General features: G+C 45.1%; 1 protein-coding gene and 1 long non-coding RNA gene across 2 annotated transcripts in view; one reads left to right on the plus strand and one right to left on the minus strand.

Moving 5' to 3' along the window:
* The window catches only part of CISD2 (CDGSH iron sulfur domain 2), a 21,003-nt gene extending 20,402 nt beyond the window's left edge, over nucleotides 1-601 (minus strand). Inside the window, exon 1 of the mRNA XM_083572008.1 lies at nucleotides 84-601. Within this exon, the coding sequence (XP_083428134.1) occupies nucleotides 84-186 (103 nt within the window). The 5' untranslated portion in view covers nucleotides 187-601. The remainder of the gene's footprint in view (nucleotides 1-83) is intronic.
* Nucleotides 1-13,192, plus strand: part of LOC310742616 — a 14,339-nt gene extending 1,147 nt beyond the window's left edge. Inside the window, exons 2-3 of the long non-coding RNA XR_014538614.1 lie at nucleotides 9,940-10,046; nucleotides 12,931-13,192. This is a non-coding gene — a long non-coding RNA (uncharacterized lncRNA). The remainder of the gene's footprint in view (nucleotides 1-9,939; nucleotides 10,047-12,930) is intronic.
* The last annotated feature ends 1,375 nt before the right edge of the window (nucleotides 13,193-14,567 follow it).

Raw genomic sequence — 14,567 nt, forward strand, 5'->3', positions numbered from 1 at the left:
GTTGGACGAGCGGAAAGCGCAGATCCCGACCCTCCGGCTCTCCCCACCGCCGCCCCCCACCCCAAGAACCCTGCCCCCCGAACCTGTCAGCCTGAGGAAGCCGCCGACGCTCTCGGGCAGCGGGAGGCGCTTCAGGTAGGCGGGCAGCTGCACTTTAATGATGCGAGCCAAGCTGTCCAACACCATGGCGCTGCAGGGCTGGGGCGGCGCGCCGTCGAGGGCGAGCGAGCGAAGGAGAGGCGGGCTGCGCTGGGGCCGCTGCTGGGCTGCCTGCCGCTCCCGCGGTTAACTTTGCATGCCCGCCTCGACTTTGCCCTCCTGCTGCTCCTCCGGCTGCTGCCGTCGCAAGTGGCCCCCTTCCCGCCGACGGAGCATGCGCGCACGCGGCGGTGCCGGCGACCAACCCAGCGCGGACCGGAAAAAGAGGGAGCGGGGAGGTGGAGGAGGAGGAGATGGAGGGGGCTGGCCTGAGCCGGGTCTCTCCGGCGGCCTCGCTGCCCTCGAGGGGGCGGTGCGCTGGGCAGGCGCGCGGAGCCAGGGCGGAGCAGACGGGGCTCCCTCTCCGGCACCGCCTTGCAATACGATGCAAGCTCTGAATCCCGGAGGAGGGAGGGGGAGAGAGATTCAAGATTTGTTATGCAAGGGGGTGGGGGCGTTGAAGGGAAAAGCCCCGCCTGGATCTGAAGAGGTTAGGGACGCCCTTGTCCGACGTTGCTGGTGCATGCATGATTAGACTCTCCCACCGGGTGCCCTGAACTTCGAAACTGCAAATCGGCGACATGGGAATACAAGTTGTAGCTTTTCAACACCAGGCGACCCTCCCCACGACACATGGGCGTAGCCAAAGGGGGGCAGGGAGGGGCAGCTCCCCCCCAAAAAAACAATAAAAATACATAGCAAACTGATGTTCGCCTCCCCCCCCAACAAAAGGCCTGCCCCCCCAACAAAAATCCTGGCTATGCCCGCGTTTCAAATAATTTTAGCCCCCGTTTAAACAGAATCATAGCGCCCTGGAGTTGGAAGGGGCAAAATAAATGGTGTTGCCAGTGTGACAGTCCGTGGAAGCTGGTCCATTGGGGGCAAAGTGTTGGACTAGGACCTGGGAGGGCAGAGTTTGAAACCCCACTCAGCCACTCCAAAGGTCACAAGGATGACCTTGGGCAAGTCAGAATCTCTCCAACTACCCTACCTCACAGGGTTGTTGTGTGGCTGAAATGGGGAAGAGGCGAGTCATGTCCTTCAGCTTGAGATTCTTGGAAGGTAAAGGTGGTATGTGATGATGATGATGATGATATATTGCTGTATTGTATTGCTGAAGGAGCGTCTCCACCCCCATCGTTCAGCCCCGTCACTGAGATCCAGCACTAAGGGCCTTCTGGCGGTTCCCTCATTGCCAGAAGTGAGGTTACAGGGAACCAGACAGAGGGCCTTCTTGGTAGTGGCGCCCGCCCTGTGGAACGCCCTCTCTTCAGATGTGAAGGAAATAAGCAGCTATCTTCTCTTTAAAAGACATCTGAAGGCAGCCCTGTTTAGGGAAGTTTTTAATATTTAATGCTGTGTTGTTTTTAACACTTGATTGGAAGCCACCCAGAGTGGCTGGGGAAACTCAGCCAGATGGCGGGGTATAAATAATAAATTATTATTATTATTATTATTATTATTATTATTATTATTATTAACACTCAATTGGGAGCCGCCCAGAGTGGCTCAACCAGATGGGCAGGGTATAAATAAATTATTATTATTATTATTATCAGCTATGCTCTACCTCCTACAGTTGGAGGCAGACATGCCGCTAGATACCAGTTGCTAGAAACCACAGGAGGAAAGAGTGCTCTTGTATTCGAATCCTGCTTGCTGGTGTCTTACAGGCAACCATTCAGCCACTGTGTGCACAGGTTGCTGAACTACATGGACCGCTGGCCTGATCCAGCAGGCTCTTCTTGTGTTCTCAACCTCATTCTGCCTTCAGCTATCCAGCCCACACCAGCCTGCCTTTGTTCTTACAAGCAGTCTTGGTGGCGGCTGCACTGCCTGTCAGCTTCCTCCTCTTCATTTTCAGTCTTGCCTTTGTAGAACTCAGCAGGGAAGAGGAGGAAGACAAAACGGGAATTTGTTGTCTGTGCGTGTCATTCTTGTGGGATATTGCAGCCAAAGATCCTAGTTAGTGCATGACCAGAGAACTCTGTTCCTAGAGTCAGTTAGGTCATGCCCCCTCACCTCCAGTTGTGGAGGAAGTGAAGCTTCTTCTCTTCCTTTCCTCACTCCCTCTTCACTCCATGTAACCAACCAGGTAGGATGTTTGAAACTATATTTATGTATTTTGTACCCAAGAGTATTCTACCCGTGTTCTCCTTGCTGCTGCATGGAATAACGCATGAATCAGACCTTGGATTTTATAAGTAAAGCATTTTAAACTTGGTTAATGGTGTGTGGTATGTTCATTGCCGTAGGGGTAGAAAGAGGGGTAAGACCTGTAAGCATACTAAATGGGATATGGAAAGGGGTCTAGCAACCTATATTCCCACGCTATACCTCTGCTTAACTCAGTGACTATTTAGAACTTTGTTGGGCGCTCCCCAAGTATGCAACCAATTATTTTCTTAATTACCCACATATGGGTCATGGATCTGATTTCCTCCCACAGTTAGTGGCTCTGGCTCCACATTGGACGACCTGCCTTCCACTTCACCAGTCCCAATGCAGGTTGCATAGCAAACTATTAAAAATAGTTTTGTAAGTTGTGTGTCTTTGTTTCTCAATTTGATCCCTTCACATAGTTGTGTATGTATTGTGATATTTTATGCATTGTGACTTGCAGTTATTTTTATTGATCATATTTTATTAATATTTATTGTAATTGTTAAGAGTGAATTTCTGTTTAATTATTATTTGCTGATGTTTTGAGAGTTAATTTTATTGTGCATATTCTAATAGATTATTGAATATTACTTTATTTGATATGTTGTTCCATTTTAAAGTTATGTTTTATTATGTCATTCTGTGTTGGATCAGATTATTATTAGGTGTGTGTTCTTTGCTGTATATTTTGTTGCTGTAACCACCTTTTGTGTAGCAATATAGAAAGGTGGTATACAAATCAAAAGTGAAATGAAAAAAATGAAATGAAATACACACAAAGAGCTTCCCCCACTTGCTGCCCTTCAATATTTGCCACCTGAGGCACCTGCCTCACTATCTAACTCATGGTAGGGCCGGCCCTGATTACTGCTTAACGTGTTTTGAATTTCAACCTGGAATGCTATCCTCCAGTAGTTCAAGCAGATCCATTGTTACATGATAACACATTCCATTCATCATTGACTGATACAGTACAAAACATAGTGGGCAGAATACCTTTCAGAAAGATCAGCAGCTCCAAACACATTGGATACATTTCGAAAGATAAATCTATTTTTTTCACAGTGTCTCTGGATTTTTGCCTCCAGTTTCTTCAGGCAAGGACAGTGTATTGCAGAGTAAATGAATGATACAGAGAGCAAGCAGAAAAGAGCCTCCAGTTGTGTGTAACAGATATGAATGGTGCAGTTTAGGAACAGAAAGTGAGGCTCCCTTTAAGATCAATGCTAACCTGTGTCCATGCTTTCCATTTTCCCTTGTTTCTTGCCTCTTCTTAATTCTGCCCATGACTGAAAGCACTGGAAATGTATCTCTGAAGCTACCGAATCTTGCTAAGCCGCCTTTGATCTGGGCTGCTTTTCTGCACAGCGACAGATGCACAGAACCTGCTGAGCAGAGCAGAAGACTTTTTATTGCTTTCCCATTCACTACATAAACATCATTAGATGCCAGTGATGAAATCCCGGCCTTTATTGAACGAAAGGGATCGCTGAAGAAAGGAAACGGAAGAAGTGAATGGGTGGTCAGAGCAGAATTTTTTAAAATGAAACACAATGTGCAGGGGGCTGAGATATTGAGGAGAGATGCTATATTCCTGTTGGGTCACCATGACCCTTCTGTGTTACTTAAAGCCAATCCATACTCCTGTCCTTATGTATTACAAACTTGGTATCATGCCAAGCCAGCAAGCCCTGACCCAAAGTCCTTGGAGGATGAACCAGACAGCCCACAGCTGGAGGAGCTCAGAAGAGGAGGTCGAGTCCCCTAGAATGAGTGCTGAAGATCCCATTGAGGGACTGTCTGGATGAAGAGCCCTTGGATATGTTAGAGGAGGATGGGACAGAGAGGCCACCACCCCAGCCCTTGAGAACACTGGTGCCAAATAGTCCAGGTCCAAGCCGAAGACAGACAACAGCATGTGTCTATGTGTGTATCCTCATGAGGGGACTTGATGGGCCATTGACCTGATTCCTCAGCCTCTTCTCATGTCATTGATCTCTAGCAGCAAAATATCTTGGGCTGGTCCATCCAGCCAAGTATCCTGTCTCTGATGACTACCAGGAACTCTGCCGCAGTTCCTGAACTAACTCCCATTACTCAAGGCCTTTTTCACTCAGCTAGGAAAGTGTTTTTACCTGTTGTTTGGATGCTCATGCCAAATTTGTTAACAACGTGTTAGTAAAGAACTGCCAGCAGGTGGTGCGATTAGAGATATAGCTGGGTATCCACCAGATGCATATCACAGCTTCCTTTTAAAACCACCACCATGAAAAGTAACCTTACAATCAACTGTAATGCTAAATTAAGGATATGATTTGAAAACATTAAGAAATGTTTGGAGAACTTTCAAAGAATATAGATTTAAATCACAAACAAATGCAAACAACAACAATCAGGTTTTGCCCTTTTCAGTATTTTCACCCAACTCTTATATCCTTTTTCGCCTCATTCCTAAACAACATTTACCTGGAAATACGTCTGATTGGTTTTATTTCCTGCTAAGCGGCTGCAACCTTAAACTTGGAAATCAAGGACCCAATCCAACGGTTTGTTATTAATTGCTTCCCATGAGGCAACTCAAAGCGATTTACAGAGTAATAAAAACAGTTTTAAATTTGTTTTATATGTATAAAATCAATGTTGTTCTGTGGAATGTGGTGGATTATGCCCCAAATGTTTTAGAGGAGGGGTGGCTGATCTGTAGCCCACATCTGGTTCCCCCAAGAGGGATTTTGTGGCCCTTAAGAACTGAACATTTGATTTAAAAAATAGTAATAAGTTTTTGGGGTTTTTAATACTGCTCCCATTGATACCCTGCCATGATGCCATGAAGCCATTTCCCTTTTTGCGTGTTCAGACCCAGAGACCTCCCCCCTAAATAAACACACATTTGATTCAAATTTTAATTTTGGTTTTTGGCAGAATTTCGGCCACAACTTTATTGATTACAAAAAGTGAGTGGTTGCATAGGCTCTGGTTCAACTAGCTCCCTGCACCATTGCAGGTAGCACTGACCCAGAGCTCTATCATAGGTCGGCCAAGTGTGAACACCTGAGGTAGGTAGAAAGCCCGGGAACGGACTATGTCCACTCCCCAGATACTCCCCTGGAGTCAGGCATGGGCACAACCCCCTCTCGGGGGTTGACCAAACCATCAAGTCCCTGAATTCCTTTAACATAATATCCTTCACATAGGGATGGCGAGAGCGTTCTCCCATCCCTATCACCTGAACCAGTGCCTATCCACAACCTTACAAGTTGTGACGATTTGCTACGCGGCAGGCGAAACCCAAATGGCACCAGCCAATCAGTCAAGTGGGGAAAATTCCTGCCGTGCCCCTGTCCCAACGACAGACGACACATGACTGCATAGCAAGGTCAATCACAAAATGCCCTAAATATAGGGAGAGGTGGGCAAGTGTTCCGATGCATGAGCCGGAAGAGGAAGCTCTGGGTCACGTGCATGGATATATATAGGTCCCTCGATCCGTTTAGACTGCACCCCATTGGCCAGATTAAACCCAGCTATGAGGGACCTACCAATCGGACATTGTGGCTGTCCAATATACCCACCCACAACCAAGAGGTCAGTCTCCAGGTCTTACTGCAACACATGCCCTCTTTGAGGGAGGACACGCTTTTCCATTCATTTTTCTTTTACTCACTGTTCCCATGCATGCCTATACAGATTGCTGTAGCTGTCAAGGCCCCTAAACGTGTCCCTTAAAAATATTATCATGTATCTATCTGACCACCTTATACAGTATGTCCCTTGGTATGATTTCAAAGGATTTTTGTGACACCCCCACCATCTTTTAATTAAAACAAAACAAAATTAGCTATGTCCACTTTCACACTTTGGTCATACCTTCTTTAATATGTGCCCCCCTCCCTGGAGGGTTGACCAAGAGACAATCCAACCTTGAGTCCTAAAAAAAGTTAGTCATTCCTGTGTAGGACACCTGTACAGTTGTCTTTTTTTTTTTAAGGTATTCATGGAAGTATAACTTGTGATTAAGTTTAAAAGGTAATTATCATTGGCAAGTCATCTTTATTATGTTTGTTCCCTATTATATCAAAGATGAATTGTACACCTGTCTAAGTTGTTTTATTGTTTCTAGAGTTTGTAGGAATGGTTTTTATTGTTTTTAGAACTTGTATTTTTTATCTTGTTGTACAGCAACTTCAATGGCTTCAGTATGTGAGGCAATTAATAATAATAATAATAATTAACACCCCACCCATCTGGCTGGGTTTTCCCAGCCACTCTGGGCAGCTTCCAGCAGAATATAAAAACATAATAAAAATTGTGCCCTGAATTCTCAACCCCAGATAAATCTTGAAGTCCTGAACGATATTTTTTATTATATATATATATATATATATATATATATATATATATGAGAACCCCAGCTGCAGAGACTAATCCTATGGTCAAGGTGTAAGAGCTGATGTTGGGCCAGGATTTAACCATGATCTTACATTCCGCAAGGAGTGAAGTCAAAGCTCAGTAGCAGTAAGGGAGAAAACAAAGAAGACCAAACATAGCAACAACACCCACAGAGTCCCTGGCAACTATACTACCAGTCAGCAATCACAATGTCACTCTCCCACATATCAGCCATGCCTGGAAGGCGCCAATCATTATGTGACAAAGGCGGAAAGATTGTGATGTGACACATCATGCAAACCTGCCCAAACCCTCCCCCAGATGCAATTCACAAGCGGGCTGTCAGGAGCATCCCACAGCATATTTACTATTACAGACTTCCGCAGCTCATTGGCTTGAATGTAGAGCCTACTGGTAACAGGCTTCCCCAGGATGTGAGTTTGATCATCAAACTGCATTGCTTGTATTGGAGCTTGTGAGACTCGAGAATTCATGGACAGGGAACCAGGGATGCTGCAAAAGTAAAGGCGCAAGGGACAATCCTATTATGTGGCTGGTAGCTCAGTGGGAAACAAGAGGTGTTGGTTTCACACATGCTCATTTGTGGGAAGTGCAGCCTTCTACAGAACAGGCAAATTTCTCAGTTTCTGGTCCTGGAAAATGTCGGCACAAGGAACAAATGTTGTATAAAAAGGAGCCTTCCTGGATGCCAGGATCCAAGTTTGGGGCAAGTACTCTATGGTTAGATTTAAAATCACTAAATATGCAGCAAAGTGAAGCATGTAAACATACGCTATTAAGGCTTTAAAATATGACCTTGTGAGTTCCCAAACTTCCCTCTTCCCCCAGCATAGGAAAAGGCCACACATTTCACAAGTTAAAAAATGGTTTACTGACATGCTTTTCAAAGGTCTGATTCATGTGCTTTTGCATACAGCATTGAAGGAAAAGTTGCATAGGCAGTAAAACTGGCTTAGTTACAGTGGTGAGAGTTCCTAAATTATTGGTATAGGAACTAAAGAGTGGCTTGTGAGAGCCATGCAGCTAAGCTGGAACAACCAGCTTAGTCTCTTCACATGCTCAGCTTCTGGGGTATACTGAAGGGGAACAAATGCTTGATTACCTAGTCCAGTGGTGGCAAAATACGGCCCTTCAGCTGTTTTGGGACTACATTTCCCATCATCCCTGACCACTGGTCCTGTTAGCTAGGGATGATGGGAGTTGTAGTCCCAAAACAGCTAGAGGGCTGAGTTTGGCCACCACTGACCTAGTCCCTATCAATGTGAGCTAAGCCTGTCAGGCAAGTTTCTCTGTGGTTTTAACCCTTCGTGCATCAATTAGACTTAAGCACAATGGTTATATGAGGCTAGTTATCAAACAGGAACTGCCCACACATAGGTCTTATGTCTTGTCAGGATTTGGCTTCAGCATATTGGCCCTCATCTATCCTATCACTGCATGGAGACAGTGTATTAGGGTTTGCGCAGCCACACTTGATTCCTGATGTAAGAGAAATAAAACTCTGAATCATCAGCATAGTGATGACACAGTGCTCTAAATCCCCTAATTCCTGCTTCAAGTGGTTTCGTATAGCGGCAGCTTAGACCACAACTCTCAGGGAACCAACATATAGCCATATAGTCACAATCTCTGAAACTGGGCCTGTAGATGGGAGCAGAACCACTGCCTCTGACTCGCAGGGCTGGTTGATGGTATCAAACGCCGCCAAGCGGAAGTCAAGTGGCAGAGCCACAATCCTACTCTCAATAAAGGCCACTCATCAGAATAAGCAATGCTGAGTCAGCCCCCAACCAATGCCTGAACCCAGGGTGGAAGGGGCCAAATAATCTGTTTGCTCCAAGTGTGCTTGCAGTTGAGCCACTCTCAACCCTCTCAATCACTTGGTGATATATATATATCTGGGCCCAAGATGATTCCCCCCCCTCTTTTGAGATGAAAAGTTCCACCTCCTCATGCAGTGATGCATTCATCACACCCTAGACCTGCCTGATTGCAGCTAGCCTGAATTGACCTCAGCTGGCAAAGATTAGGAGGGCATGCGGTCAGCAGAACTGCTACAAGCGCCTTGTCTGCACCCTCGGGGCTCGTAAGCTGAAACAGATCCCAGAAAGCAAGACTAGACAGTTCATCAGATGCATCATCAGGACTTTTCACAACTATGGCATCTCAGTTGTTGCAGAGGTGGCAGGAGTTTATCCTCAAACTGCCTAGCAAATCTGTCAGCTTCCGAGGGCTATAATAATCCCGTTCATTGGGCTAGATGTTAGTAAACCTCACACCACTTGGAATAACTCTGCTGGACACTAGTATTAGAGCGGATTGCATAAATAGATCATAAGTAAAACGCCTGACACAGCTGGAGAAAGTAAGGCACATTCTCCTTTGAGAAGCTGCAGGTTGCTCATTTTGGAATACTGGCTGTTCTCTTAGAATTGTCATCTTCCCAGGCTTTTGACCCTCCCTTTCTTCTCAAATAGCAGGTACATTCTGTTCTCTACTGCTGTAGCTGGGCATAGAACTAAAACAGGCACAATTGATGAAAAATAGAAGTGTTGAAGAATGATAGTTTTATCAGAAGAACAGAGTAAAGGTGGCATCATGGGGATTTTGCTGCCAAAAGAACACTAAACAGCAAGGATACTGTCTGAGCAGCCTGAACGATCTAGTTTCATCAGTTAATGATGTAACTAATTTTGGTGATGATGTAGGGAAATACGCAAGAAAAAGAAATTCTGGTGCATCAAAGATGCACCACATCACTCTATATAGATATGTATCTTTACTAAATTTAGGACATTTTTCTAAATCAATCAATCAATCAATCAATCAATCAATCAATCTCCACTGCCACCAAGTTTAACAAAGATGTATGTACACCATTGACTTCAAATTCAATCAACAAAAGTTAAAATTCAAGTGTACGAAAACGTTCAGAGTTGGAAAAAAAAGTCAGATTATGAAACAGTGACCAATTGGTGTAGATTCCTAAACCTAACACATAGGGTAATTATTAAGACGTGAGATAACCAAAATACGGCAAAGCGGTGAATTTGTTGTCAGGAGATTCATTAGACCCATTTTACCAAAAATGTATCAGAGTTTTTTTTGTATCTTCAGAGTATCCCTTGTGATTACAGTATTAACCAAACTTCTATGCAACGTTGGTAGGTGGTAGTCAAGCACTAAAGAAAATGAACCTCATTCCTAGAAGATGACATGTGAAAAAATGAGATTCTACATCATCACAAATCACAAGAGAAGAAGAGCTCCCTCAAGTACTTCATGAATGAATGTGACTACTTGATTCATATGGTGGGCATGTCCAGGGCATGTCCAGGCCTTGTGCATCATGTGGTGATAGCTGGTGTGCATTAATCATGCCAGATGCAGAGTGATCTTAGACTGCCAACACAACTGTCGCTATTGACTTGTAATCATCTGCTATGACACCACTGAATTATGATTAAAATTATAGTCTTTGGGTGTATCCTGTCATCTGCAGTCGCTCATTCTATGCAGCACAACATACCACAGTGTTTGAATAGTTAGCAGCTAACATTTAGATTGCCACCTTCAATGGATGTTCTTGGCTGCTAGCAGCGAGATTCTTGATTACAGGATGGTAAAGTATTTTTTAACACTCATATTAGCCACTGGGTGGAGATTACTCAGTATAGGAAGATTGTTTTATTGTGGCATCGCAATATTAAGTGCGGTATTTTCCCCCAACCTATCTTCATGTGGGCTAGAAAATTCCAGTGCAATAAAAAAATACTATGGCCAAGTGGTCTCGGATATTTACTCTGAGATGTTTATTTAATTCATGTTGCCATTGTGAACATGCCGTTTCACGTTTCAAACAGATATTATAACAACAACAACAACATATTATTATTATTATTATTATTATTATTATTATTATTATTATATACCCTGCCCATCTAGCTGAGTTTCCCCAGCCACTCTGGGCAGCTCCCAATCAAATGTTAAAAACAGTACAGCATTAAATATTAAAAACTTCCCTGAACAGGGCTGCCTTCAGATGTCTTTTAAAGATAGGATAGCTGCTTATTTCCTTCACATCTGAAGGGAGGGTGTTCCACAGGGTGGGCGCCACTACCGAGAAGGCCCTCTCTCTGGTTCCCTGTAACCACACTTCTTGCAATGAGGGAACCGCCAGAAGGCCCTCGGTGCAGGATCTCAGTGTCCAGGCTGAACGATGGGGGTGGAGACACTCCTTCAGGTATACAAGACCGACACTTTGAATTGTGCTCGGAAACGTACTGGGAGCCAATGCAGACTTCTCAGGACCAGTGTTATGTGATCCCGGCAGCCAGTCCCAGTTACCAGTCTAGCTGCCGCATTCTGGATTAACTGCAGTTTCTGGGTCACCTTCAATGGTAGCCCCACGTAGAGCGCATTGCAGTAGTCCAAGCGGGAGATAACTAGAACATGCACCACTCTGGCGAGACAGTCCGCGGGCAGGTAGGGTCTTAGCCTGCGTACCAGGTGGAGCTGGTAGACAGCTGCCCTGGACACAGAATTAACCTGCGCCTCCATGGACAGCTGTGAGTCCAAAATGACTCCCAGGCTGCGCACCTGGTCCTTCAGAGGCAGTTACCCCATTCAGGACCAGGGAATCCCCCACACCTGCCCGCCCCCTGTCCCCCCAAAACAATACTTCTGTCTTGTCAGGATTCAACCTCAATCTGTTAGCTGCCATCCATCCTCCAGCCGCCTTCAGGCACTCACACAGGACCTTCACCACCTTCGCTGGTTCTGATTTAAAGGAGAGGTAGAGCTGGGTGTCATCTGCATACTGATGAACACCCAGCCCAAACCTCCTGATGATCTCTTCCAGCGGCTTCATATAGATATTAAAAAGCATGGGGGAGAGGACGGAACCCTGAGGCACCCAACATATGGGCCGATTTCCTGCAAATAAATTCTAACAAGTGTAAGTCAACCCTAGTACCTGATCCCTCTTCCACTCCACACAACTCTGATCTGAATTTGTATAATTTGCAGTAGAACCAAAACGCATTTCGACTGGGCATAGCACATGTTGGTTTCCGATGTTATAAGACAGTCACAGAGAAATCTTATACTCAGGTTATGGTGGCAGAGAGGAAATAGCTCTGCTACCATATGGGATACCATATATGACACCACCAAGGCATATGCTGGGACAACGTTCTGCCAATGCAACCATTCCACCACGAAGATAAGACAGTAGGATGGTGGGACAATACTGGGAGGAGGGTGGTGGAAGCACACCCAGGGTAGGCCCAAGACATTTTGGCACCTGAGGTGAATTACAAAATGGCATCCCCTCTCCACCAGGGAAGAAGGGGAGAGTGAAAATCTACATCAGGAATGGAGGCGGGGGAGCGGACTAAGATTTACATTGTGATCTGCTCTCTCTGTGGATCCTGCTGCCTCGCCTCATGGGTGGGCAGGTTCTGCTTATGCCATATATTCCATACAATATGATACCATATCCATACCACAACCATATTCTCAGCAATGGTGCAAGTTTACAACAGCCCTGGACCCTGTGTAAGGAATTTCCTCCCTTGATTTCAAGGGGAGGGGGTATATTAAAAATAGACACATCAACAGGACAACTCATAGGATGTAATGGAGCTCAGCACCCAATCACAGCAAGCCACCACCAGTTTACAACCCCACAGGGAAATATTAACTTAAGTGATAAAGGCATGTGACATGGGGCTATGTTTATCTGGCCTCGGGTGGTACCCACTCAGGGTGAAATTCAAGACCTGTTTCCTGGGGGAGTTGAACCAGGTGAAAATGGTTCAGATATGCACCAGCCTGCAGAGTGACTCCACTGCTGTGGACTTGCCCCTTCTGCCCACCAGGCTACTCCAGGGCTGGGGAACTGCCCCAAGGGTGGATCCTGAGATGCCCTGATTCTGTCACTCAAACCAGGCTGACACAGGTATCTCCCTGCCCACGTCCCAAGCTGGTGTGCACAGCAGACTGTGGATGCAACAGTGCCCCCACCACTCGTTATGCCCTGCTGGGCAGTTACCAGGATTACAACTGCACCCTTAGAGCTTGCGAGGGACACTCTGCACAAACAACAGTGAGATCCTGCAGACATTGCTCACACTTCTCTGCCTATAACTCTAACAGGTACCTCATACGGGGACGCCAGACACAAACAGCCAACAGCAACCACCACACTACTTCCACAACTAGGAGTGCCAGGACAAAGCACACCACACAGGCAAGTAAGGGTAAGTTAAGTACTACTAACAATAATGTCTGTCTCCCATGCCTTCCTTCATCCTACATTTGAATACTGTAACTTTTCTGAACTGTATTGTATTGTTATAATGCTTTTTGTCACGGACAGGTAGGGGGAGTAGAGAGTGATGGAGCTGCCGTGGAAACAGATTTCATTCATCCACAGCACTGAGCTCAGAGGAAATCAGTTTTGCATGTTTGCAACAGATGCTAAAAATGCAGTGCTGGTTGGCGGCATTTGTCCTTTTCACCAAATTATGTGTTCTACAAAACACATTTCCACTGAGTAAGCCATACTGTTAAATGTGACCTGAAATTAACAGTAAAGTGTATCATCTGAACACGAGTCTTAGAAATGAGACAGAAGTGTTCAGTAAAGTGCATCATCTGAACACGAGTCTTAGAAGTGAGACAGAAGTGTTCATCTAGTCTCATGATTGGCCTCTTTAAATGAGACATGCAAACCACTTAAGCCTGAATATTTGCTTTGGAATCTGTTACATCTCACTAATTCTAATCTGGGCAAGTGTTGTTTTTCCCCTCTATGTGTTTCAACCCTTCTCACTGACACTGTCTGAAGTGGAAAACAATGGCTTAAAAATAATAATCTTAAAATAAGATAATGGAAATGATATTAGTACATCAATGTGGATCCTGATGCTTTTCCACTGTCCTTTATTGTCCAGTATAGTTAGCCTTTTGTTCCCAGAAAACAGGTATGCTGGCTGTTATGGATGTGTGAAGAGAGGAAATGACTCATACTTGTATCTTCCCACACGTACTAGACAATAACCAAAGCAAAATGTGTGTTTCTCTACACATGGAAATTGCACATCTCGGCATGGTGGGAAATTCATTTAGTTCCTCTGCAGGCATTACAAAAGACATGCATGGAACAGAAATCACAGGTCACTTCCTCTTCTTGTAACTGAACATCAAAAACAATAGAATCATAGAGTTGGAAATGGCCTTTTGGTTTCATGGAGAAACTCCAGGGCCAGCACTACCATTAGACAGAGTGAAGCAGCAGCCTTAGGTGGAAGATGCTAGGATGAGGTGCGGCCAGCTGTTGCACAACTTACTGCTGTCAAGTGTGATAGATGCTGTTCTGTCACCAGTGATTAAGGAATATCAAATAATAATAATAATTTTATAATTTATACCCTGCCCATCTGGCTGGGTTTCCCCAGCCACTCTGGGCAGTTTACAGTATATATACTAAAAGATACATTAAAGCGTTAAAATCTTCCCGATACAGGGCTGCCTTCAGATGGCTTCTAACAGTTTGTAGTTCTTTATCTCCTTGACATCTCAAGGGAGGGTGTTCCACCAGACCAATCGGTTTCAATACATTAAATGGTGGTTGCGAAGAAGCATACTGTGCCATCACCTAAGGCAGCTAAATGTCTTGGGCAGGCCCTGAGGAAATGCAAATGTGGTAAAGTCAGGGTCAGGTTTAAAACCTTATAAGCAAACAACTGAACTACACCGCGTATACCGTGCTCTAGTTTTCCACCCCTTAG

The sequence above is a fragment of the Podarcis filfolensis genome (assembly GCF_964270895.1).
Source record: "Podarcis filfolensis genome assembly, chromosome: 9".
Taxonomy (NCBI): domain Eukaryota; kingdom Metazoa; phylum Chordata; class Lepidosauria; order Squamata; family Lacertidae; genus Podarcis; species Podarcis filfolensis.